This window comes from Urocitellus parryii, chromosome 12 (genome assembly GCF_045843805.1).
Source record: "Urocitellus parryii isolate mUroPar1 chromosome 12, mUroPar1.hap1, whole genome shotgun sequence".
Lineage (NCBI taxonomy): Eukaryota > Metazoa > Chordata > Mammalia > Rodentia > Sciuridae > Urocitellus > Urocitellus parryii.
In genome coordinates this window covers 69,041,982-69,067,076 of record NC_135542.1, presented here as the reverse complement: position 1 = coordinate 69,067,076, position 25,095 = coordinate 69,041,982, and the positions used below count along the sequence as shown (strand labels likewise).

The following is a 25,095-nucleotide window of genomic DNA, read 5'->3' as shown; positions in this document are numbered from 1 at the left end:
CAATGCAAATCCACTTTCAATACTGTTGCTGCCCTCTGCTGCCTGCAAATCTACCTTGCTTTCAGGTTTTTTTGTTTTGGGTCTTTTTTAAAAATAACATTAAACCTAGAGATAGTCAAAAACCAAGAACATCACAGCAATCCCTATATAATATGTATTAAAAACTTTTAATCATGATTTTACTTTTAAAGATAGTACATTTGCTTTCTTTTCTTTTTTTGATACCAAGGATGGAACTCAAGGGCACTTGACCACTAAGCCACATTCCCAGCCCTATTTTGTATTTTATTTAGAGACAGGGTCTCACTGAGTTGCTTAGCACCTCGCTTTTGCTGAGGCTGGCTTTGATCTCGCAATCCTATGCTTTATTTTCTTTATTAATCAGTCCCACTTTTGTTTTTTTCTATGAAATCAATATGCTGAGTTCATGTCACTCCATGTTTTTTCAAAAGAACTTGAGAGTTAATTTCCCAATGACTAGGGTATATACCTAATTCTCAAATATTCTGTGCAAGAGGAAGAAGAGAGCTCTAACACCATAACCCCCTCTAATACCTCCCCGCCTAAGTGGTTTCAAATACCTTAATTGAACATCAGCTGCCAAACCCACAATGGGCAGCACTCGATTTAAATGTTATGAGCTCTCATAGGTTTTGTATAACTTAAGTGTAATGCCAAAAAGAAGGGAATTATTGACCTGTTAGAAAACTTTCATTGGGTATATTAAGACATGCATGTGTTCAGGAACATAAGGAAGAAAGCCAAGTTACCCTCAGCCCCAATTCCTTTTTTTTTTTTTTTTTTTTTTAAAGAGAGAGTGAGAGAGGAGAGAGGGGAGAGAGAGAGAGAATTTTTAATATTTATTTTATTTAGTTCTCGGCGGACACAACATCTTTGTTGGTATGTGGTGCTGAGGATCGAACCCGGGCCGCACGCATGCGAGGCGAGCGCGCTACCGCTTGAGCCACATCCCCAGCCCCCAATTCCTAACTCCTATTAACTTTCCCAGAGGGCAAGGAAAATCACCCAAACATGCAGAGCAGTACTTTTTCCCTTTGGGAGTTGTGGGGAGGGTTTATGTATGCTTTTTTATACAGCAGTTCTCCTCTATCTGTGGTTTTGTTTATTTGGCTTGTTTCAGTTACCCATGTTCAACCATGGTCCAAAAACATTAAATGGATAATTCCAGAAATAATACAGAAAATTAAATCGCACAGTATTCTGAGTAGTGTGAAATCTGTGCCAGTCCATCCTTGGTGTGAATCATCCTCTTGTACCACTTAACTACACTGTAGAAACTACTTGCCCATTAGTCACTTACTAGTCATCTCAGTTATCAGATCAACTTGTGATGTTCAAGTACTTTTTATTTTACAACTTATTTATTTTACAATTCTAAGGCTCCAAAACCTAAGAGTAGTGATGCTCGCAATTCATATATGCCAAAGAGAAGCCATAAAATGATTATTTTTACCTCAAACTGCAAAAGCATGGCCGCACTGTATGGGAAGCACTTAGGAATGAAAAAGCACTAAATTTTTGGGTGGAAGACACGGACAAAACATGCTTCAAATGACAGCACCACATTACTGAGAAAGCACTAAGCATATACAGAGACTTCAGAAAGGGATCCTCTGAAAGGATACTGAACCACTTAACTACAAGTAAGGGATGGTTATGGATAAAGGGATAAATTTGGAAAGAAAATGAAGAGGCCACATCTGCTGATGAAAAAGCTGCTACCACACTGCTGACAGAGTTGAAGAAGCTGAAGAACAGAATAATGTTCAAAGATGGTCTTCAACTGCATCGAAAATGCACAACAGAACCTATGTTCATAGAAGTATAACAGAGGCCCTAAAGCATAAAACATGAAAGGACAGGTTAACCCTGGTACTACATAGCAATGCTACAAGGCATGTGGTAAAGCCAGGTTCTAAAAGTAAGTTATTTATCCATGTTCTATCAACATAATCAGAAAGCATGAGAACATCCATCTTATTTACAAAATAGTTCTACCAATGCTTCATTCCAGAAGAGTATATATAATTGGAAGAGGAAGAGTTGGGATTTAAAGTCAATGCAGCTGGGTGTGGTGGCACATGCCTGTAATCCCAGCAACTCAGGAGGCTGAGGCAGGAGATTCCCAAGTTTAAGGGCAACCTCAGCAACTTAGAAAGACCCTGTCTCAATTAAAAAAAAAAAAGAATTGGAGATGTGGCTGGGCAGTTAAGCACCCCTGGGTTCAATCCTAGTACTGGGGGGAAAAAAATAGAAGTCAATCTGCTTGCTATAAAAAATGAAAATGTTGAGATTTGTGTGTGTGTATGTGTGTGTGAATAAACTTTTCCTTTTCTATTGTTCTTATCTGGTCTTTTGGTCACAGTGATGAAAGAGTTGACTAATACAGAAGGAAAGGAATAGGGAGAGTGTGGAGAGCAAATGAGTCCCTGGTCTTCAGCATTGGCAAAAGCCAAACCTGGGAAATATTCCTTGCCAAAGGCGAGGATTATTAACTTTGACTCTCAGCACAGACACTAACAGTTATCAGATGTCCCAGGACCATGGGTTTCCTGGAGCAGTAGAATGTTCCTAGCACTGCAACAGTAGAGTTGCAAAAAATGTTTCTAGTTCTATAACTTTTTAGTGCACAAAGAAGCCTCAGACAATTCATAATCCTTAAACAATTTACAATGCCCCTATAGTTTGACTTCCTGATTATGAGACCCTATATAATAAACGTGCAGAGCTAGTTCTGGGTCACTATTTCTCCAGAGTGCAGTGTCCCACCTGGCCCCAGCTTTACTTGATAATGTCTGTGTTTTCTTTGTCTCAATGTTTTTTCATCTCCAGCTGCCCCTACTTCAGAATCCCTTATTGATGCTGTGCAGGTGGTTGCAGGAGGGGAGACAGGAAATTAAGAGAGTTCTTCACTCAAGGCCAGTACTTTCTCAGTAACAAAAAGATAGTTATTTACTGTGTGAGGAAGGAGATATATGAGACAAGAAAAGATCCAAATTAGCTGATTTAAGTTGTGAGACTGCATTGTCTAGAGAGCTATCTTCATTATACACAAGTTCAATCTTGAATTGTCAATCTAGTACTTGACAATAAACTCATTTTCAGTAATCTATTGCAATCAGATGAAAGATCATGAAATCAAAAAAGCAAAGTAAAATCAAAAAAGAAAAAAAAAGCAAAGTAAAAGATATTCATTTATAGGATAGAGGAAAAGAAAATAAGTGACTGGCTAAGCCAAAACTAAAGAAGTGTGGAGCAGGAAAGTTTCAACACCCATTTTATCTAATTCAACTCTGGTACAACTAAATGCAAGGGCTCAAAGTCTTACCAGTCTAACAAAGATTCTTGACCAGAATGATAATATTCTTTATAACACAGGTACTATGAGAGGATAAGCACTTAGCTACCTTTTATGTTAGATAGGGAAAAGGGTCACCATAAAATTTAAGTTGAATCTATAGTTATGTATTCTGTCATCATAAAGTTCAATTTCTTTAAATCTGTCTGCAAAATAAAAACAAAATGTAAGGCTGGGATATAGCTCAGTTGATAGAGAGTGCTTGCCTGGCATGCACAAAGCCCTGGGACCAATCCCCAGCACCAAAAGAAATTAAGTAAATAAACAAACAAACAAACAAACAAACAAATAAATAAATAAAGTTCCCATAACACTTAAAAGATATATTTTTGTTTTGTGGCTTTGGGAAATGAACCCAGGGCCTCACATATGCTAGTAAGCACTTTACCTCTCAGCTATATCCCCAGCCCCTAAGGTATGTTTTAATAGTTCAAATGGATGCAGACTTTTAACTAAAGCTTAAAATGCTTTATATATTAAATATAATAACACAATAATAACTAAAGTTGTTACAGAAACTCACATTTACTTAATTAAAATTATTTGGCTGGATGTAGTGGTCATTTCTATAATTCCAGTGACTCAGGAGGCCGAGTCAAGGAGGATCTCAAGTCTGAGGCCAATTTCTGCAACTTAGCAAGACTCTGCTTCAAAAAATAAAAAGGGTTGTGGATATAGCTCAATGGTAAAGCACCAGGGTTTGATGCCCAGTACTAAGGAGGTTGGGGGAGCTACATTTGTCAAGCAACTTTCATTTTATTAACCAATAATATATTAATCAACTGTATGTTGATTAAAGTGAGTGACATTGATCACTTTACTTGAATTCGTTTCAACCTCTACTGCTAAGAGAGCACCATGACTTTTTTGCCATACTTTCTGTCATAGGTGTGCTGTGGGGGTTAATTCTGGCAGGTCTGAAATAAAGTCTGCTGGGCTTTTGATGGGATAGAGATTTGAGATGGGTCCTCACTGTGTTGCTGATCCCAGAACTTAAGTGATCCACCTCAGCCTCCCAAGTAGCAGGACAACAGGCATATATATACCACTCTGCCTGGCTCTGCCTGCTCTATATTGTTAAGATTCTTTCATGGCAAGGACTGCTGGCCAAGGGATGAAACACTGATTAATGTGGCTATTTTATAATTATGCGTCCAGGGATATTTGGGACGGTTTGTTTGGTTTATCAGCATTGTTTATTGTGATAAATGATTTGCACCTGCTCTCAATAAAGGCTCCCCTCAGAGGGCTCTGCTGCACAGGCTAGCTACCAAATGGCAATATACCCCCTTGACCAGCAAAAAATATAGTCTACCCAAGACTCTACTTTGGGATCCCTGGTTTCAAGGTGTTCTGCACCCATATCTTGAAAAAGTGCACACCACCATGAACTTTTCAAAAGGAAAGACATTGACTGTGACAGCTTTTGGCCATGATATACATCTTTACTTTAATGGTGCTGCTGGACTTTCTCCTTTCCCTATAATATTGTAAACTATATAATTCTAAGTACTGTCATTATGAGTCCTGAGTTTTCTTTAGTAATCAAATCCTATTTAACTGCCACTACTAGTGCAATTAACCCATTAATAATAAATGCAGTAATCTTAAAATTTATTTTTAAAACAACAAAAATTCTAACTTGTCTCATTGTCGGAAGACATCAGTGAACTCTGTATGAACCAAATTAGCATGGAAGCCACTTGGTAGGGAAGCCTAGTATCTGGGAACTTTCAGTGGCACTCCTGCTGGTTTGAGACTATCCAATACACGTGATATTCTACCTAGCCTTGCCAGGTTCAGCATTGCACTGGAGTTTGAGTAATCTGCTGGAGCCACATAGACACACAGCCTCTCAGAGATGGGTGTGGCTTTCCAAGATGCCAATCAACCTGTTGATTGAAAGCCATCATGAAACAAGACTCCACCTGCTGAAACACTATCCCTGCCTTTGATGTATTCTCCCTTAAATAAAGGACCAGAGCCATTTTCTAGTTGTTCTGTTCTAGCTCCTATGTGGACTGGAGAAACTATCAGGCACCCCCCGCCCCTTTGAACTTAATATTTGGCTTTGGCTCTTAATTCTCCATTAATTATCTCAGACTTTCTTTTCTCAGGTGGCTCATCACTCCTGAGCAGGAAAATTATCCTGGTGGGTGCTGGATGCCCCATGATATCTCCTGCCACGAAGCATATATTAATACAAAACTATCAGAAAAACAATGTGTGGTAAGTGGGAGTCACTAGCACCAACATCTGCCAGGTAAGAGTGAAGGAAAACAAAAAACAAAATCATGTTACCTTCGTATTTTTCCAGAGCCTGAATAACATTAGGGAGTTGGTTTATGCCCTGATAGAGTCGGTAACAATCTTGAAGGTTTGCTGCTTGTCTCTGAAATTTCTTGGCAAGTCGGTTAAGATCTGGGAATCGACGAAGTAAATCTTCTTGTAAACTTTGTCTCAATTCTGCATCTTCTACAAAAGCTTCCACTAAGTTTAATCTGAAATTAATTACATGAAAATAAATAGTAAATATTTTAATGTAAAGTTAAACCTGTCACCTAGGGTTGAGGATGTAGCTCAGTGGTAGATTGCCTGCCTACCATGTGTGAAGCCCTGGGTTCAATCCTAAGCATCCCCCCCCCAAAAAAAAAAAAAAAAATCTGTCAACTAGGCTCTTAAGTCCAAATTAAATAAACTCAAAAATCCCATTTGTAAAAAGCCTGAATATATTCTAAAATGTTAGCTTTTTTAAAAGAGGGTAAAAAGGCTCCATAGGGCTGAGTCAAAAATTTCCTGGTTAGATAACAAATCATCAAGTAGTACCATAAGATACTGAGATATACCCAATTTTTTTTTTTTTACTTTCATCCAATTTACTACCCCCCCCCACATCTTCCATCCCCCCCACAGGTATTGGAGATTGAACCCTGGAGCACTGAGCTACAACTCCAGCCCTTTTTAAAATTCTGAGACAGGTCTCTCTATTGCCAAGGCTGGCCTCAAACATGCAACCCTCCTGCTTCAGCCTCCTGAGACTCTGGGACTACAGCATGAACCAACACACACAGTTTCGAACTGATATTTCTTAAATTGATGAATTTCATTACTGGGACAAGACTGTTGCTAACACATTGTTTTACATGTAAACAGTGATACTTAAAGAAAATTACAGTTCAGCAGTACTGTCAAATCCTATTTTTTATCAGAAGCTTTTTAATTTTTAGAATACTTTTTAAAATTATCTCTTGTCAGACAAAGTCAATAAATAACATGTCTGTTTCAAAAACTAGAATATGTAGTACATACTGCTTTTGAAATCTGTCAGAAATCAGAGGCTTTCCACTTCTACTTGTACTGTAATGTGCTACTTCTACTGTAATGTGCTGTTATTTTCATTTTCTTGTCAAAAATGCTCTTCAGGGTTGAAAGTGTAGCTCAGTGTTAGTGACATACTGAAGACCTTGAGTTGATTCCAGGACTCAAAGAAAGAAAAAAACTTGTTTTATCACCTACAATGCTAAATTTCCAACCCACCTCTGAGTCACAACTTGCCATTTGAAAAACAATGTTGTATGTATTACTTTGTTGTATGTATTACTTAACTAACAGATGAAACGCAAATTGTTAACACAAGATAGGAAAAATTATTCCTGGGACTGGGCTCAGTGGTAGAGCAATTGGTTAGTCATACAAGGGGACCGGGGTTCAAACTCAAGAACAAAGGGAAAAAGAATAAGAAAAACACCCAGTGTGGTGGCGAATACATATAATCCCAGTGACTCAGGAGACTGAGGCAGGAGGATTTGAGTTCAAACCCAGCCTCAGCAACTTAGCAAGGCCCTAAGCAACTCAGTGAGGCCCTGTCTCTAATAAAATATAAAAAGGGGCCGGTGATGTGGCTCAGTGGTTAAATGTCCCTGGGTTCAGTCTCTGGTACTGAGAAGAGAAAAAAATTAAAAAAATAAAAAATTCCTGTACATGTTATATATCTCTAGCAATAGCTTTAGAGAAGCTTTCTGGAGACCATGGGTACAATGAATTATTTGATTCTGAATGCTGTCTGATGAACAACTACAGGAAAAGGAAACAAATCAGCTTTCTAACCTCTAAACTATTTATTGATCTCTCCATCAGAGTTTATAATTCATGCATCAAAATGTTCACGCCAGCTTGTTATTTGAGGGAAAAAATATTCTATCCTCAGAGTAATCATATAATGACCATATATCTGAAAGCACGGTTTCTGACTCTCAGTAATACTGACAATTCAGACTAGTTAGTTCTTTGTTGTAACAGCCTATTCTGTGCTTATTTAACAGTATCCTTGGCTTCTATCTTAGACATTTATGAACATCTCCTGGAGTATGGGGAGAAAACTGTTCCACTTTGAGAACCACTAGTTTAAGGAACTTGAGCCAGGAGTGATGCCACATGCCTGTAATCCCAGTGACTTGGAAGGCTAAGGTAGGAGGATCATCAGTTCAAAGCCAGCCCTCAGCAACTTAGTCAGATGCTAAAGCAACTCAACAAGACCCTTTCTTTAAATAAAATGTAACAGAGGGCTGGAGATGTGACTCAGTGGTTAAACCCCTAGGTTCAATCCCTGGTACCAAAACCAAAAACCAAAAAGCTTTTCTTTTTCTTTTCTGTTTTTATAACACTGAGGATCAAACCCAGGGCCTTGTACATGCTAGTCAAGCGCTATGCCACTGAGTTACAACTTTCATCTTTTTATTTTGACACAGGGTCTTGCTAAGCTGCAAGCCTGGCCCTGAACTTAGATTTTCGTGTCTTAGATTCTCTAGTATCTGGGATCAGAGATATGTACCACCACATCCAGTTCTCCAAAAGATTTCAATGGCATCTAGATATTTTTAAAAAACAAAAAGAGCAAATAATGGATGTAATTAAGTCACACAATCCAATTCCTAGCTAAGTCACGGCCTTTAACTGGGTTTCTCCAAGTTTGATTCAAGGATCACCAGCATCAAAATTATTTCGAGGGGCTGGGGTTGTGCTTCAGCACTATAGCACTCACCTAGCACATGCAAAGCCCTGGATTCAAGCCTCAGCACCACATAATTAATTAATTAATGTGTCCAACTACAACTAAAAAATAAATATTAAATAAAGCAAGGGGAGGTTTAAAAAAAAAAAAAGAATGAAAGAAACCCGTTGCTGGCTGACCTACACCCTCATCTGTTTTCTCTCTTCCTTCTCTAAACTCCTATAACCCTTGGACATTCTCAGGGTTATTCTCTGGGTTCAATGTCCAGGATGACAAAAAAAGATAAGAAAGAAAAGCAAGTTGTATTTACATGACCCGATATTATTTAAGGTTTCTATTTTTTCTGTGTACGCACATGTGCATGACCTAGATGATAAGGAGATATACTAAACTGTTAAAAGTGACTACCACCATGGAGCAAGTAGAGTGAATGCTTTTCTTATTTGTCTTTTTTTTTTAAAAAAAAACAATGACCATGCAGACATTTTTAAGTAAATAAAAAGTTAAATGCTGGGTGTGGTGGCACACAACTGTAATCCCATTTTGAGACTGAGGCAAGAGGATCCCAAGGACAGCCCAGGCAATTCAAGAAGACCCCATCTCAAAATAAAATATTCTGTAAAAGGGCTGGGTATATAGCTCAGTGACTAAGCACCACTGGGTTTGATCCCTGCTCCAAAAAATCATAATTAAATTCTGAGACAGCAATGATAAGGAGCCATTAACAAAGAACCACAAATGTACTTTTATACTTTTACAAATCTGTTTGCCAACAATGTTATAAACTTCTTTCTCTCAAACAGCAACAATATAACTTCTCATTTGAATCTTAAAAATAGCCAAAAACTATAAGCAAACTTGAATAACAGAAAACCAGTGGGAGAGGGGTTCTAAAAAACCCCAGGATGATGGTATTGTGAACCGGAAGACAGGGAATATGAAGATTAAACAAATTAAAAAACCAACAAAGAGATGCACCATTGACAAGTACTTCTGAGAACAAAAACTTCCTACACTGAAGATACATAATCTTTTTCCTCTGTGTTATTTCCCCAAAGCCCATGAATAAAGGTGATATCTCTAGCTTATGCTAACTGATCTTAAAGGCATTCAAACCACTTCCAAATGATTCAAAATGTTTTATCCTGAACAAATCTTTATCATGAATTAAGTCTTTGCCATGGACAAATTCTCTAAAATTGACTTTACACACTCATTTTCTAACAATTTTCAAAATTTCACAACCATCCTCCTCCTTTCTTTCCTAAGCCACCAAATTAAAAAGCCATATAGTAATTATAATATCCAAAGGAATATGTCAGCCTTAAATTGGGCAATTTCTAACTTAAAAAATGAACTTCAAGTTATTTCCCAATTTTCATTTATAAAGTTCCAATAAGAGCACTAAGAAAAAAGTAAAATGAACAAAGAATTTTTTTTTTAATTTGTTTATTTGCAATGCTGGGGATTGAACCCAAGGCCACACATACACTCTGCGACTAAGCTATATCTCCAGCCCTTAAGCAAAGAAACTGTGGAAGCTTCTTTAAAAAAAAAACCCTCAAAGCAATATACACTCCCCTTCAGTCTTTGGTTCAGATATCATGTAATAAATTGCTAGTTTCACAAGTTTATTCAGTATACCATTTCAGAAATAATTACAGTGTCAGTTTATGTTTCTAGCTAAAAGAAAAAAGAAGACTGCTCAGCTGTTTCCATGACAATGCCACTTGCAAATCACAATTTCAGAAGTGTCAAAGTTACAACTGACATAACATCCTATACCTATCAATTTGAATGAAATATCTCAGCTGTATACAAACTGAAACAATACTCACCTACAAATTGACTGGTATACAAGGTAAGATTTTAAGATCAGTTAATCCCTGAAATTTCAACTAATTATGAAATTAACCATGAAATTTTAGATATTTTTAAAGCCAATGTTCTGTCATTTCTTTAAAACCAGTATACCTGGTTTATCTTTAGAAGAGTTTACTGAAAATGTAGGACAACATATTTATAAGGCTGTAAGGAAAAAAAATACAATTGGAATCAAATTAAATAGAACTGATAGGAGTAATATAGTACAAAGATAATGGGATGAAGGCCAGGGTTGTAGCTCAGTGGTAGAGTACTTGCCTAGCACGTGTGAGGCACTGGCTCAATCCTCAGCACCACATAAGAATAAATAAATGTCTATCAACAACTGAAAAAAAAAAAAAAAAAAAAAAAGGGAATAGGCTGGCTCTAGAATCAGCCAGGAAATTTAAACCTACTCTCCACCATATTAAAACCAAATGTAGGTTGCTTACAAAGTATCAGGGACATAGTAAACACCAGTATCAATCACTCTCCACCTTCTCTTAGTCTTTTTTTTTTTTTTTGGTACCAGGGATTGAACTCAGGGGTGATTAATCACTGAGCTACATCCCCAGCCCATTTAAATTTTTATTTTAAGACAGGGTCCCTTGCTAAATCCTAACCTCTTTACAGTAATTAAAAAGTCATATAAAGTGGCGCACACCTGTAATCCCAGTCACTCAGGAGGCTAAGACAGGAGGTTCCCAAGTTCAAACCAGTCTCAGCAACGTGGCAAGGCCCTTGGCAACTTAGCAAGACCCTGTCTCAAAATAAAAAATAAAAGGGCCAGGCACTGTGACGCACACCTGTAATCCTAGTGGCTCAGGAGGCTGAGATAGAAGAATCTTGAGTCCAAAATAAGCCTCAGCAAAAAGCAAGACGCTAAGCAACTCAGTGAGACCCTCTCTCTAAATAAAATAGAAAATAGGGCTGGGGGTGTGGCTTAGTAGTCTAGTGCCCCTGAGTTCAATCCCCAATACCCCCACCCCCCAAAAAAGAAGGGCTAGGGATGTGGCTCAGTGGGTAAAGTGCCCTTGGGTTCAATCCCCAGTACCTTCCCTCCTGAAAAATCACCCCAAACAATGACAGTAAGAAACAAAAACTTGTGCAAGGCCTTGGGTCAGATGAGAAAGGAAAGGAGGGAGGGAGGGATTGTGAGAGAGCGAGGAAAGAAAAGAGAAATCTGATTTTCCCCCCTGTATTCCTAAAGGAAGATCAAGAGATTTAGAGACAAAACAGATTTGAGGATTACCAGAATGGCTTAAACTAAGAAATATGGGGTTACCACATCAAGTAGAGTTATGAAAGGGTGATAAAAATAAGGAAATTGTCCAAACAACAAGAATGTAACTTGATCTTCCTACTCTGTGGAATTTCCATACTTGGCCTTGAAAAATCACAGGCTTTCCTATTTGCTGGTTAAAAAAAAAAAAATTCTCACCAAGAAGGAAAAAAAAGTATTTCTTTTACCATACACTTGAGTTAGCAGATAAAATTCTAACTTATAAAGCTACCCTCATAGATGTTATTTCTAATAAATAAGTCTCCTCCACTTGTCAAGACTACCAGATTTGGTATGTGTACCAGAGGGTATAGCTCAAAGGTAGAATGTTTGCCACCATGCATGAGGCCCTGGGTTTAATCCTCAGCATGGCAAAACAAGACAATCAGATTTTGGAAATTATTACTTTGTTCTACAAAAGTAACTTTACTTATGGGGGGGAGGGATCAGATTTTCATAGCTTGCCTTCTAAATAATGTTACTATAGTAGTAATATGTGAGTGACATCTCAGGTTTACTAGCCATGTCTATAGTTTAAGCCAGAAGAAAACCACTTTTTAAATACAACGACCATTACCTTGGAAATTAATTACCGTTCATGTCCTTTAAAAACAATTTTAAAAAGAGAGAAAAGAAACTTTACATTATTTAAAGAAAACAGACAAAAATAATCAATCTGTGATACCAGAAGTAAGGACTGTGGTTACTCTTAGAATAAGGAGGGATGGTAATTAACATGAAAAATGGGCAGATTGGGGGTGCTAGTTATGTTTTTTCTTGACCTGGCTTGTTACACAGATATGTTCACTTTGTGAAAATTCAATATATACACTTAGGATTTGTGCTCTTATGTGTATTATACTTCATTTAAAAGTTTTTAAATATCTAAACAAAGACTAAACTGTACTAAACTGTATCCAAGCACTAGTCATATTAGAGTAGCATATTCATCTTTTTTTTTTCCTTCAGAAAAGCCAGCATAAAGTAATTTTATTGCAATAGCAAAATTTGAAACTCATATATGATGTGGGGGAAGCCAGGACAAAGCAACAATTTCTCTCACCAAATCATTACACTGGACAGAGAAGGGTAAGAGGCTGAGGGACAAAAAGACAGGAAACCTGGAGATTGGCAGAGAGCAAACTATCAAAAGAGAGGGGATGCTGAAGCTGCAGTGGCCAGCAGCGTTTTCTGAGAACACTCGAGGATGTGTCACAAAGGCTGGGCTTCCATTGGGTGTTGAAGCCTATAAATAATACCTTCAATTTAAACTTTCAATTAAAGTTCTTAAAATTTACAAAGTGGAACTTGAATAACTTCGTTATTACAAAAGTTCTAAAATCCATTAGAAAAACCACAAGATGGAGGAAAGAAAGAAGTGGGGGGACCTAAAAAACCCAAAACCAGGGGCTGGGGTTGTGGCTCAGCGGTAGAGTGCTTGCCTAGTGCGTGCCAGGCCCTGGGTTCGACCCTCGGCACTGTATAAAAATAAATAAATAAAACAAAGATACTGTGTCCAACTTCAACTAGGACACTTCTCGCATTGGAGAGTAGCTCAGCCCTCCACAGCGTCTCAAATCTACTATGGCTCTGCAGCGCAGCAGCAAGAATGTTTTGTATATAATAGATAAAAATTTCATGCCCCAAAATAAAATATTCTTGCAAACCTCATCCCCCCTAACACCAATTCCTATCCTAAAGTTAACCCATCACTTGTGCTGTTAATACCTGTCAAGGTACTTAAATGGAAACCTAGATCCAAAAGACTGAATCTTCACCCCAAAATAAAAACAAAACGACTAACTTGAAGTTTATGGCATATAGTTTAGGCAAACACACATACAAGGATAAAGGGGAAGAGGAAATGGAGGTGTCAGAAGCAAAGCTGAGTGACAGAACATGACAGAACATATTCAGTCAGGGTAGATGTTTATACAAAGTGTTGTAGGATGCCAAGGAAAGTTCCCCAAGGATTCACCTGCACGACTGGATGCCTCCAAGGCAGATCCAAGAACAGGGAGCTGAGAGAAGAGCCCACTCTGTCACTCTAGTTTTAGAAGCTCAACTTCGAAGACCAGAGTGGCATGTGGTGGGATGATGCCCGGGTGCCCAGTGGCCCCGTAGGCATAGTCTGGGGAGATGGTTAGTTTGGCTCTCTGACCCACACTCATCTGGGCCACCCCTTCTTCCCAGCATCGGATCACCTCCTGCTTGCTTAGCATAAACTTAAAGGGCTTATTTCAGTCCTGGGAAGAATCAAATTTCTTTCCATCTTCAAGCACCACGCAGGTCTGGCCACGCTTCGGGAAGGTGCACCCGACTCAGGGGAGGTGGTCTCCACCTGCATTCCCATGGCAGCAGTGACTGAAGGCTGTTCCACGGCTCTGCAGACACCCCTCGCCTCTTTCTTTTAATCTTTTATTTATTATTATTTTTTTAAATGTTGGTGTTGAGATTCGAACCCAGTACCTCACACATGCTAGGCAAGCGCTCTACCACTGAGCTACAACTCCAGCCCCATGGAATCATCTTTTTATTTCTTCATTTTCAAAGACTTCTTCCCACCCTCAACCCCAGTGCTAGGGATCAAACTCTAGGCCAAATGCTAGGTACTATACCACTGAACTTATATCCCTAGCCTCAAAGATTTTTTCAAATATATGTTTAGGACACCTTCAATCCTTTCTAGAATAAAGAAGAGTAAATGCTTCCCATGTGTCAGACCCTATTGAAAATTCATAGGTCAAATACATTCTACTATGGTGTATAACTAAAAAGAATAAGCCCGGCATGGTGGCTCATGCCTGCAATCCCATTGGCTCTGGAGGCTGAGGCAAGAGGATTGTGAATTCAAAGCCAGCCTCAGTAACAGCAAGGCGCAAAGCAACTCAGTGAGACCCTGTCTCTAAAATACGAAATAGGGCTGGGATGTGAGTTCACTCTCTGGTACTCTACCCCCCATAATAAAAATTTTTTAAAAATTTTTTTAAAAGAAAGTCTTCTATACACATCCTAACGACCCTATGAAGTACACATTGAGTAACCTGCCTAAAATTCAGTTTGAACCAAACTGGCTCTTATGCTTAAAAAAAAAAAAAAAAAAACCTAATAAATTTTTATGTTTTTAGAGTTTAAAAAACCTTATTTAAGGAAATAAGTTCTTTAATTAATCTAAGTGATTAATATTCTATTGATAAATAGCTTTCTGTGCAGTTAAATGATAAAATACAGGGGCAAAATTACACATGAGAAGTGGCTTCATATGAAATAACTGCAATTACTTGAAGGTGACACAAGTGCACACCAGTTATACCTTTCTTCTATTCTCTTCTTATCCATGAGAGGCTGCTTAATCCACTGGTTAACCAGTCTTTGTCCTTGAGGAGTCTTGCATTTATTCAGCAATGCAGCCAGAGACTGAGAGCCAGTAGTATCTTCAACAGAACCCTTATGAACAAAAAATAAAATAATGCCACACTCCATTAATGAAAAATAAACTATGCCATGAAAAATAATTCAACAATTTTGGAGAAAGAACATATAATACTCTTCAAATATAAAATGAGAAATTTCAACAAAAATTCCTTCTACTGAGATCAACTTTCAACCTGTTTTTGTGTATTTTCAGCTATACATTTCCCCTCAAACTAAAATCACTTATAATTACTGCAATTTTAGACATAAAAACATCTCAAAATGTAATGTTAAAGAACTTCCGTTAATATACAAAATGACTCATAATGCCAGGACAAATATCTACATATAGCTAGGAAGTAGAAAAATAAATTAGAGCAATTTAAAATTACCTATATATTCTAAGTATAATAATATTTCAAAACATTCACATTCCTTAATAAGATTTTTCAGTATTTACAAAAGGAAAACATTTTATAGCTATTCAATAATTTTAACACACACGTTTTACCTGGAAAAGGTTAAGAGCTCTCACTGCTGCAATATCCAGTTTCATGTACTGGCTGAAGTCAAAAGTAGTCAGTTCAAACTGTCCAAAATTTGAATCATCTGATAAGAGTTCTAAAAACTTAATTATTGCAGACAATGATGAAACTGCAACCTAAAATTAAGAATTAAAAATGAAAGATTCCTTTACAAGTAGGACTAATTCTAGAGAGTAAAAAAAAGAAAAAAAAAATGAAGAATGAAAATAAACTCTGAATATTATCATTTTCCTTGGTGTTCCTCCCCCATATGAACCAAGAAAATCAAAGTTTAAATATGGGGCTGGGGTTGTGGCTCAGCAGTAGAGCACTCCCCTAGCACACGAGGCCCTGGGTTCCATCCTCAGCACCACATACATACATACATACATACATACATACATACATACATAAATAAATAAATAAAATAAGGATGTTGTGTCTAACTACAACTAAAACATAAATATTTTAAAAAGTTTAAATACATCTCTGAAGATTAGAAAGCAGTTTTTAGAAAGTGAAAATTACTTGAAATACCAGCATTATTTAAAATAGCTAAGGGCTGGGGATGTAGCTCAGTGGTAGAGCACTTGCCTAAAATGCATGAGCCAGAGTACCATAAATAATAAAACAGTAAAAGATGGAAATTACTCAAATGCCCATCAACACTAAAACGGATAAACGCTGGCAAGTTTCCAGTATGAAGTACAAAACAATAAAACTGAACATAAGCCAAGCACAGTGGCACACCCTCTGATTCTCAGCAAAAAGCAAGGCACTAAGCAACTCAGTGAGACCCTGTCTCTAAAAAAAAAAAAAAAAAAAAAAAAATTTTTTTTTTAATACAAAATAGGGCTGGGGATGTGGCTCAATTGTCAAGTACCCTTGAGTTCATTCCCCAGTAACCACCACCCCCACCCCCCCAAAATTGCTGAACACATCCATTGCACTCAACAGTATGAATAAATCTTACAAACTTAATACTGACTGGAAAAAAAATAGACTTGAAAGAAAGTCATGATTCCCTTTATATAGACTACAAAAATAGGCAAAACTGCCAGCGTGGGCTCTCTCCCTCTGGAGATAGCCAGCACTCAAGAAGGTGTATTCCTTGTTTTGCCCCAAAGGCGTCTCTCTTGAGATTGCCCCATTCTTCTTGAATATGTATCTACTTTCCTAAATAAACTTCTCTATGCCTTTGGAGGGTAAGGAGAAACTGTCAGGTGTGGTGTCCCAGTGACTTGGTAGACTGTGAGGCAGGATGATCAAAAGTTCACAGCCAGCCTCAGCAACTTAGTGAGACCCTGTTCTCAATAAAAATAAAAAGGTATGTGGTTGTGGCTCAGCAGTTAAGCACTCCTAGGTTCAAAAAAAAAAGCAAAACTAATCTATTCCATTAAGGATCAGAACCAGAGTTATCCCTGGTAGGGAAAGGAAGCATAAGAAGAGCTTCTAGGGTTCTACTATTATTCTGTTTCATGTACAGGTATGCTCAGTTTTAAGAAAATTCAGTTATATACTTATGGTATAAGTACTTTCTTATATGGATATTCATTTATTTTAAAAATATTTTATAGTTATCAATGGACCTTTATTTACTTATACGAAGTGCTGAGAATAGAACCCAGTGCCTCACACATGCTAGGCAAGTGCTCTGCCACTGAGCCACAACCCTAACCCCCCCATATGTATATTTAAACAAAGTAAGTTTAAATTATTTATATATATCCTTTTGCCCAAGTTATCACTATAACAGAAAACAAAAAGTTGAATACATCAAACTGATCAGCTTCATTGTTAATGTACCCATTTTTCCTACTTAATAACATTTATCTATCTCTATTTGCTAAAGTTTATAACTAACGCATGGGCTGTTACAAGGAATCCACAAATATCCAGTCAAGACTTTCCAATATTTTACCTTAAAAATACATCTCTAAAGCCATGCACACCTCTAAGATTTGACCAGCAACAGAAACTCCAACTGAAAGTTACATTGTAGCATCTTCAATTTCACCAATGAACATATACAACTCAAGCCAATTTTTCAGTTCAATTGCTTAAATGCAGCATTTATTATCCAATTGTTATGTACTGTACAAACTTCCAGTTTTATTACCTACTAATCTCCATAAACTAATTTAACAGATAATGAAACTGCTCTCTCAGAAAGGTGAAGTAATTTACTGAAGACACCAAGAGCTGGTAAATAATAAAGCTGAGATGGGAAATATTACCCCTTTTGCCCTCAAGTCATAGTGATCAAGCTCTCTCATGTGAAACTACTAAAATCCCTCCATACCCCAGGGATATGCGTCATTTAAATATAATTAACTTATATTTAGGGTTATGTTTAAATTTTTCCAGTCATTTCCTTGGAAATTAGCTTAAATATCAATGATATACAGTTTAGGTTTTGATACAAGTGCACAGAGTTAACATTCTAAAAAGTGACTATTATAATTTAAGAATAAATTTACATTTATAATCAACATACCTGATTCTCCATTTCTGGCAAGACAGCACTGTTCATCTGTTCTCCCTTTTTGCCTTTCAACAACCGATTTAGATCCTGATAAATGTCTTTTGTGGAAAAGTCAGCTCTTTTTCTTTCTGTGATCAGAATTCCTCCTCTCTGAATAACCTATTTTATAAGAAATACTATAAAATACTATGATAAAAGAAAAGCTGTTAACACTGACAAATATAAAGTGACAACCGTTTAATAGATATTAATCCATATTAATTTGGGGGGTAGAGTACTGGGGCAAACCTGGCACCTTGCTCATGCTAGGCAAGCACAATACAGCTAAGCTAGATTCCCAGCCCCATATTAACTTTTACACATGTGATAGCCATTGGCATTATTACTTAATAATACTTTTTTTAATATACAAAGTTTAATGGAAATTTGAAGAAATGTGGCTATAACACTTTCAAAATTACAGACCCAAAGTACGATATAATTACTCATGGAAAACTGCATTAGATATTATCTGTGCTAAAAATGTTTAACATAGATTTGCTATACTGTAGAAGTTCTTATGGTATTTGAGGCCTACAAACTAAAAAAAATTCCTTAAGCCTTTTAAAAATATCTAAACCGGCCAGGCAATGTGGCACAAGTCTGTAATACCAGTGGTTTTGGAGCTGAGGCAGGAGGATCACGAATTCAAACCCAGCTTAAGCAACTTAACAAGACCTTGTCTTAAAATATTAAAAAGGGCTGGAGGGAGGCTGGAGTTGCAGCTCAGTGGTAGAGTGCTCGCCTAGCATGCACGACGCACTGGGTTCGATCCTCAGCACCACGTAAATGTAAAATAAAGATATTGTGTCCACCTAAAACTTAAGAATAGATCTTAAAAAACCAACCAACCAATAAACAGATAATTGAATAAAAAGGGCTGGAGATGTGGCTCAGTGGTTAAGTGCCCCTGGGTTCAATCCCAGATATATTAAAAAAAAAAAAAAAAAAAAAAAGAGTTGGGGGTATAGCTAAGTGGTAGAGCACCCCTAGTTTCAATCTCCAGTATCACAAAAATTAAATAAAATTAATTAATTAAAATAAAATAAAAATATCTAAATGGCTAGGCACAGTGGCACACACCTACAATCTCAGCTACTGGGGAGGCTGGGGCAGGAAGATCACAAGTTCAAGGTAAGCATCAGTAAATCAACAACTTAAGGAGAACCTGTCTCAAAACACAGTATGCATGTATGTGCACATATATGTGTACATAAATAAAGAGCTTAGGATGTAGCTTAGTGAAAAAAGCCACTGGGTTCAATTCCCAGAACTGAAAAAAAACTAAACAATTATGTCTATGTAAATGGAACGATCAAAATTTGGTTAAAATAAAAAGAATCAGTAAAATAAAAGACTAAAAGTCCTACATGAAATATCAAAATGTAATACTAGGTCTGAGGGTGTAACTCATGTTTAGCTCTTGTTTAACAAGTTCCAGGGAATGGATTAGAATCCCAGCTTTACTAAAAGCAAAAAAATCCTAAAGAACTACATGCTATTTATTTAATATATCATGCAATAATAGTTACTGTAATGGTTACTTTTTCGGAATGAAGGAAGGCAGAAAGGACATGAAAAAGGGAAAAGATGTTAGGTAGAACGAGTCTTACAAGAGCTTATTCTGGGTGCTGGAAATAGAACCCAGAGCCTCATGCTAGACAAGCACTAACCACGGAGCTACATCCCCATCGGCCCCCAGCCTTTTTTTTTTTTTTTACTGTGCCTTGAGATTGTGATCCTCCTGTCTCAGCTTCCAAATCACTGGGATAACAGGCATACTCCATGGTACCTAGCTTGATATCCTTTTCTTAAACTTTGTCATTTTTTTCTTTTCTAAAGATTTCCATATTGGCCTGATATCTTCTTAAAGGTAACTAAATTTTTTTCAAAGATAAACATCAAGGCCAAACAGGGTGGCACATGCCCATAATCCCAGCAACTCAGGAGGCTAGGATTATAGGTTCGACACCAACCTCAACAACTTAATGAGGTCCCTAAGGACTAGCAAGATCCTGTCTCAAACCATTAAAGAAAAAAAAAAAAAAAAAAAGGAGACTTTTAAATTATGTTTTTTGAAAAATAAAACAGCAAATTGTGAACCAAAGAACATTTCCTAGACTTAGATTCCCTGTCACTAAGACCCAATTCCTTACCTGCCTCAGTTTCCCCATATCTCCAGCAGTCTCTCCTCCTGGTAAAATACATTCCTTTGGTCCAATCTGAATCAGGAGAGCCTCCAGATTGGAAAACTGATCATTATCAGGGAATTCACACAGTCCTAGCTTCCTCTGTATGGTATCAACATACCCAACTCCAACCTGTCTTTGACCATCAACTGTGGACATTTTAACACCCACAACACCAATGGAAGCTGACATATCATTGTTACCAAACAGAATGTCTTCAAACTGAGAAAGATTGCCAGGAGAAGCCTATGCAAAAATAAAGAAAAATTTTAAGAAGCTGTTCAATACTTTTAAAATCTTACTTGCAAACAAGGATTGTCCAACCTTAATTAATTTTATTAATTTTTTAAAAATTGCTCATCACCACATATTCAAATTATTGTTACACTTTTTATAAAGTAACATCCCCCCCTTTTCAGCTGTTTTCACAACAACTGGGCACATTTAAAAATAATTCTTTCAAAAGTGATTTTCAATTTTAAGTGTGGCCACTGGATTTATATACACAAAGTTGTAAAGGTACTCAAACCAGTAACCTTTTAATTCTGCTTAAATTTCTACACTCTGCCAAACTACCCATATATATACTCATATACATATACTCATATTTTCACACAATAGTTATATAATATATAAGAGCAGTATAACCAGCTTAAGTATTGACCTTGGAAAGTCACCTCACTAGATCAGTTTATCTATCTGTAAAAGGCAGAGATTTTCCTAGATCAATGATTTCCAAATAAAGGATCCTTGATTTATTTTCAATATTTCAAAAAGGTTAAAAAATATCTCCTTAAGACTGTACTAGCTAACTAATGGTCTGATTTAATTGCCAGTGGAAGCGTCTACATATCTAAACCTAGGTTGCTGTTAATTTTTTGAGCACTGTCATGGTGCCTTAAATGGAAAATTCCATACCATAAAACTGTTTACACAAAAAATTATTTAAGGGCTGGGGATATGGCTCAAGCGGTAGAGTATTTGCCTGGCATGCGCGCGGCGCTGGGTTCGATCCTCAGCACCACAAACAAATAAAATAAAGATGTTTTGTCCACCGAAAACTAAACAATAAATATTAAAAAATTCTCTCTCTTTAAAAAAAATACTTAAAAAAATTATTTAAAATTTTGTATAAAATTACCTTCAGACTCTGTGTAAAAAGTATACACGTATGAAAGACAAACAAATTGTGTTTAGAGTTAGGTCTTATTCCAAAAATATATTATATGAAAATATTTCAAAATCTAAAACATTTCACGTCTTAAACATCCAGATAAGGGATACTCAATATGTATTACACATGCGATAATCACAATTCTTCAAATAAGCACAGTAACAGCCAAATTTAAGCAATCAGTAGCCACAAATAGTCTTTTAATTTCTTTTGCATCATAATCAGGATGCTCATTTATCTTCTCATATTTCTTAATTCTTTATAATTATGGATTGCTGATTAAATCTGGACCAAGCTGGACATGGTAGTACATAACTATAATCTCAGGAGATTAAAGCAAGAGGACAATAAATTTGAGGCTAGCTTAAGCAACTTAGTGAGGCCCTGTCTCAAAATAAAAAATAAAAAGGGTTAGGGATGTAGTTCAGTGGTAAAGGGCCCTTGGGTTCAATCCCCAATACCTCAAAACTTAAAAATAAAAAAAAAAATAAAAATTCCTAGCAAAGTCTACAATGTGGGATGCTAAGTTTTTCCATATGGAATGAAGATTGAACTACACTATATTTGAAGCAGCTTCATCAATATACTGAATATTATATGACACAATGTGTGTGTGTGTGGGGGGGGCTCACAGAAATTTAAAACCATAAAATATCTTTAAAAAACTTGTAATTTTACCATTTATGAGGTACAGATATAGGAGAAGTTTGAAGGACTTGCCATACATTAGACATTAGGGACAGAGGAAATGAAATCTGCTATAATCCAGAGCACTGTCCCTCTTACTACACATTCATTCCTTTCAAGAATAAACCTCACCTTCCCCAAATTTTAACATTAATTTATTCCAGTATTTGAGAAAACACTTTATATAAGTATTGTGTGTGCACAATACTTTCAGATAAGTAAGGAAGATCAGTTGCACTAATTTCCTTGAAGGCATTAGAAGCATGGTGACAGTGCTCAAATATGATCAACGTTCAAAATTTCCATGTTTATATAAATATACATTCTAACAGAGTAAATACAAAGATACAAATGTGTAACAAGTGTACATAAGTGAGACAATGCAAATTATTTGCTATTCTTTAATTACAGTAAAATAAAATCCTTGTTTAATGCTGGAATTCAACTTTATGTACAGGATATTATCAATAGTTTTAAGGAACTATGACAAGGTTCAGAGCATTCAAAAACATCTTATAATGGAGAGCTACTAAATTTCCAAACACATGAACTGTAACCTTTTAACAACCACATGCTAAATTATATGAAAGTTTCTCAAAGCATTTTATCATCACAACCTGGCTAACATATTAAACATCTAGTTAAATACTTCACAATTTTTTCTACCCTTAATAAAAAGGGTTTATTAAAAAGGAAGATAATTACCTTAAATGCCAAATACCAATCATTCTCCTTGGATGCCTTATTTCCAGCTCTGTTTTTATAAACTTCAACTCTATACTGACGAACAAGTAGAAGATCTTTTACAAAAGATTCAAAATTCATTTTACTAAGCACAACACTCTGCAGAGTCTTTGCTCCTAAAAAACAAACAAATAAATAAATAAATTTTTATAATTTTGATAAGTGTTCAAGCACCTAACAATCTTTCCAGCCCTGGGTAACTAACTCACTCAATTAATTGTTTCTGGAGGAACTACTGTATGTCCCAGGAGCTACAGCAGATAAAGGGTATAAAATGGTGAAAAGACTTAACTCCCCTGGTCCTGTGGAGTCTACAAATTAAAATTCTGGAAGAAATATAAAGACGAAAGAATCAGTACGTGCATATAGCCAACTTTTTGTAGTTGTGGTTTTATTTTGGTATGGGGGGACTGAACCCAGGAGAGCGTCCCTGGCCCTTTTATGAAACAGGAACAGTGACAAGAGGCTGAGGCAGGATGGTCACGAGTTCAAAGCCAGCCTTGGCAAGACCCTGTCTCAAAATAAAACATAAAAAGGTCTAGGGATAAGGCTCAGTGGTGAAGTGCTCCTGGGTTCAAACCCAAGTATTATAACAAAAACAAAAACACCAAAAGCTGGCTGGGCATGGTGGCCCACAACTGAAATCCCAGCTACTTCAGAGGTTGAGACAAACAGATTCCAAGTTCAGTACTAGTCTATTTCTCAAAATTAAAAAATTTTAATTTTAAAAAGAGCTGGGAATGTAGCTCACTGATAGGGCACTTGTCTAGCATGTGCAAAGCCACCCCCACCACCCCCAAAAGTCATTATTCATTCACATAGCTCAAAATTCAAAGGTTCAAAGGAGTACTGCAAAGTCTTTCTTTCACTATTGTCCCCTACACATCCAGGTCACCAATCAATTTATTACCTGCTCCACCCAGCACTGGAGCTACCCCAAGCATCCATGATCCGCCAACCTCAAACCCCCAGGAAGCTGGGATTGCAGGTGAGCAGCCACAGAAATGGGGCAGACCGGAAAGCAAGTTCAAACTCAATGGTTAACCAATAGTATCAGTACTTTTCTAAACCCTGATTAGCAAAAATATGGACTAATAGCAGTGTCCCAAGTGCTAATATAAACCCCCAGATTAGCACACTCAAGCAGCAACCCCTATCAGATCCCTATTGCCCTGTTAGAGTTCTGTTTCTATTTACACTTGCATAAGTCCTACTCTTACACTCATTCATCCTTGCCTGAGGATTTCATTCTTCCGATTCGTGAGATAAGAACCCAGAAAGAAGAAATTGGCAGTGAGCTACTGGGGTCTGCTGAAACACTGGAAGTCACAGTCTGCCATTAAGAGCTGCAACATGTCACTTAATGGTAATAGAGAAGAAACAGACTTTCTGAGCTGCAGAGGCTTACAGCTTAGGCAGACCCACCAGTCAGCTTAGAAGTAGAGAAACTCCAGTTTCACAACCACAAAAAAATTTAAAATGACACTCTTCACAATATCAAGTTATTTGTTTAGTCCAAAATGTTAATAGTTCCACAGTGGAGACACAGTCTTACATGAAAAATAAGTGTTTCAGCTATGTTTGATTGGCAGATATCAATTTCTTTGTAAAATAAATAAAACCACCCACACTGTCAAGTAGAATACTAAATTTTCTCCAGACAAGGTATCCCATGCCTATAATCCTTGCCTTGGAAGGCTGAGGCAAGAGGATCACAAATTCCAAGCCACCATGGGCAACTTAGTGAAACCATGTCTCAAAATAAAAAATAAAAATGGCTAGGATTGTAGCTCAGTGGTAGAGAGACCCTGGTTCAATGCTAAGGAGGGATGTTCAGTTTTTTTCAAATACAGATAGCATGAATTATTAGAGTATACACTTGCTGCTGGGTCTGATGGCTCACACCTCTAATCCTAGTGACTGGGGAGGCTGAGGCAGAAGGATCACAAGTTCCAAGGCCATCTATCTCAACATAAAAAGGGCTCGGGATGTGGCTCAGTGGTAAGCTTCCCTGGGTTCAATTTCTGTAGCCCCACCATCACCACCAAAAATGAAAAGATAATGGCAGGACTGGGGGTAATATACAAATACAAATATAAATAAATAAATGGCAGCAGAGCATAGTGGCACATGCCTGTAATCCCAGAGGCTCCGGAGGCTGAAAAAGGAGGGCTACAAGTTCAAAATCAGCCTTAGAATCTAGTAAAGCTGTATGCAATCCAGACAGACTGTGGCAGGGAATAGAATGGTTGAGTTTCCTTGAGTTCAATCTCTAGTGAGAGGGAGAAAGAATGAGGACCCGAA

The 25,095-nt window shown here is 37.1% G+C and overlaps 1 protein-coding gene and 1 pseudogene across 2 annotated transcripts in view; both read right to left on the bottom strand.

Moving 5' to 3' along the window:
- The window catches only part of Msh2 (mutS homolog 2), a 66,503-nt gene that overhangs the window by 35,233 nt on the left and 6,175 nt on the right, over positions 1-25,095 (bottom strand). The window contains exons 2-7 of one of the 2 annotated variants that reach the window (XM_026385753.2): positions 22,753-22,907; positions 20,154-20,432; positions 17,971-18,117; positions 15,461-15,610; positions 14,849-14,982; positions 5,681-5,880 (exon numbers count right to left, since the gene is read on the bottom strand). In XM_026385753.2, the coding sequence (XP_026241538.2) occupies positions 5,681-5,880; positions 14,849-14,982; positions 15,461-15,610; positions 17,971-18,117; positions 20,154-20,432; positions 22,753-22,907 (1,065 nt within the window). The remainder of the gene's footprint in view (positions 1-5,680; positions 5,881-14,848; positions 14,983-15,460; positions 15,611-17,970; positions 18,118-20,153; positions 20,433-22,752; positions 22,908-25,095) is intronic. The other variant, XM_026385754.2, reaches the window with a different exon arrangement.
- Positions 13,578-13,888, bottom strand: LOC113180633 (peptidyl-prolyl cis-trans isomerase FKBP1A-like; annotated as a pseudogene).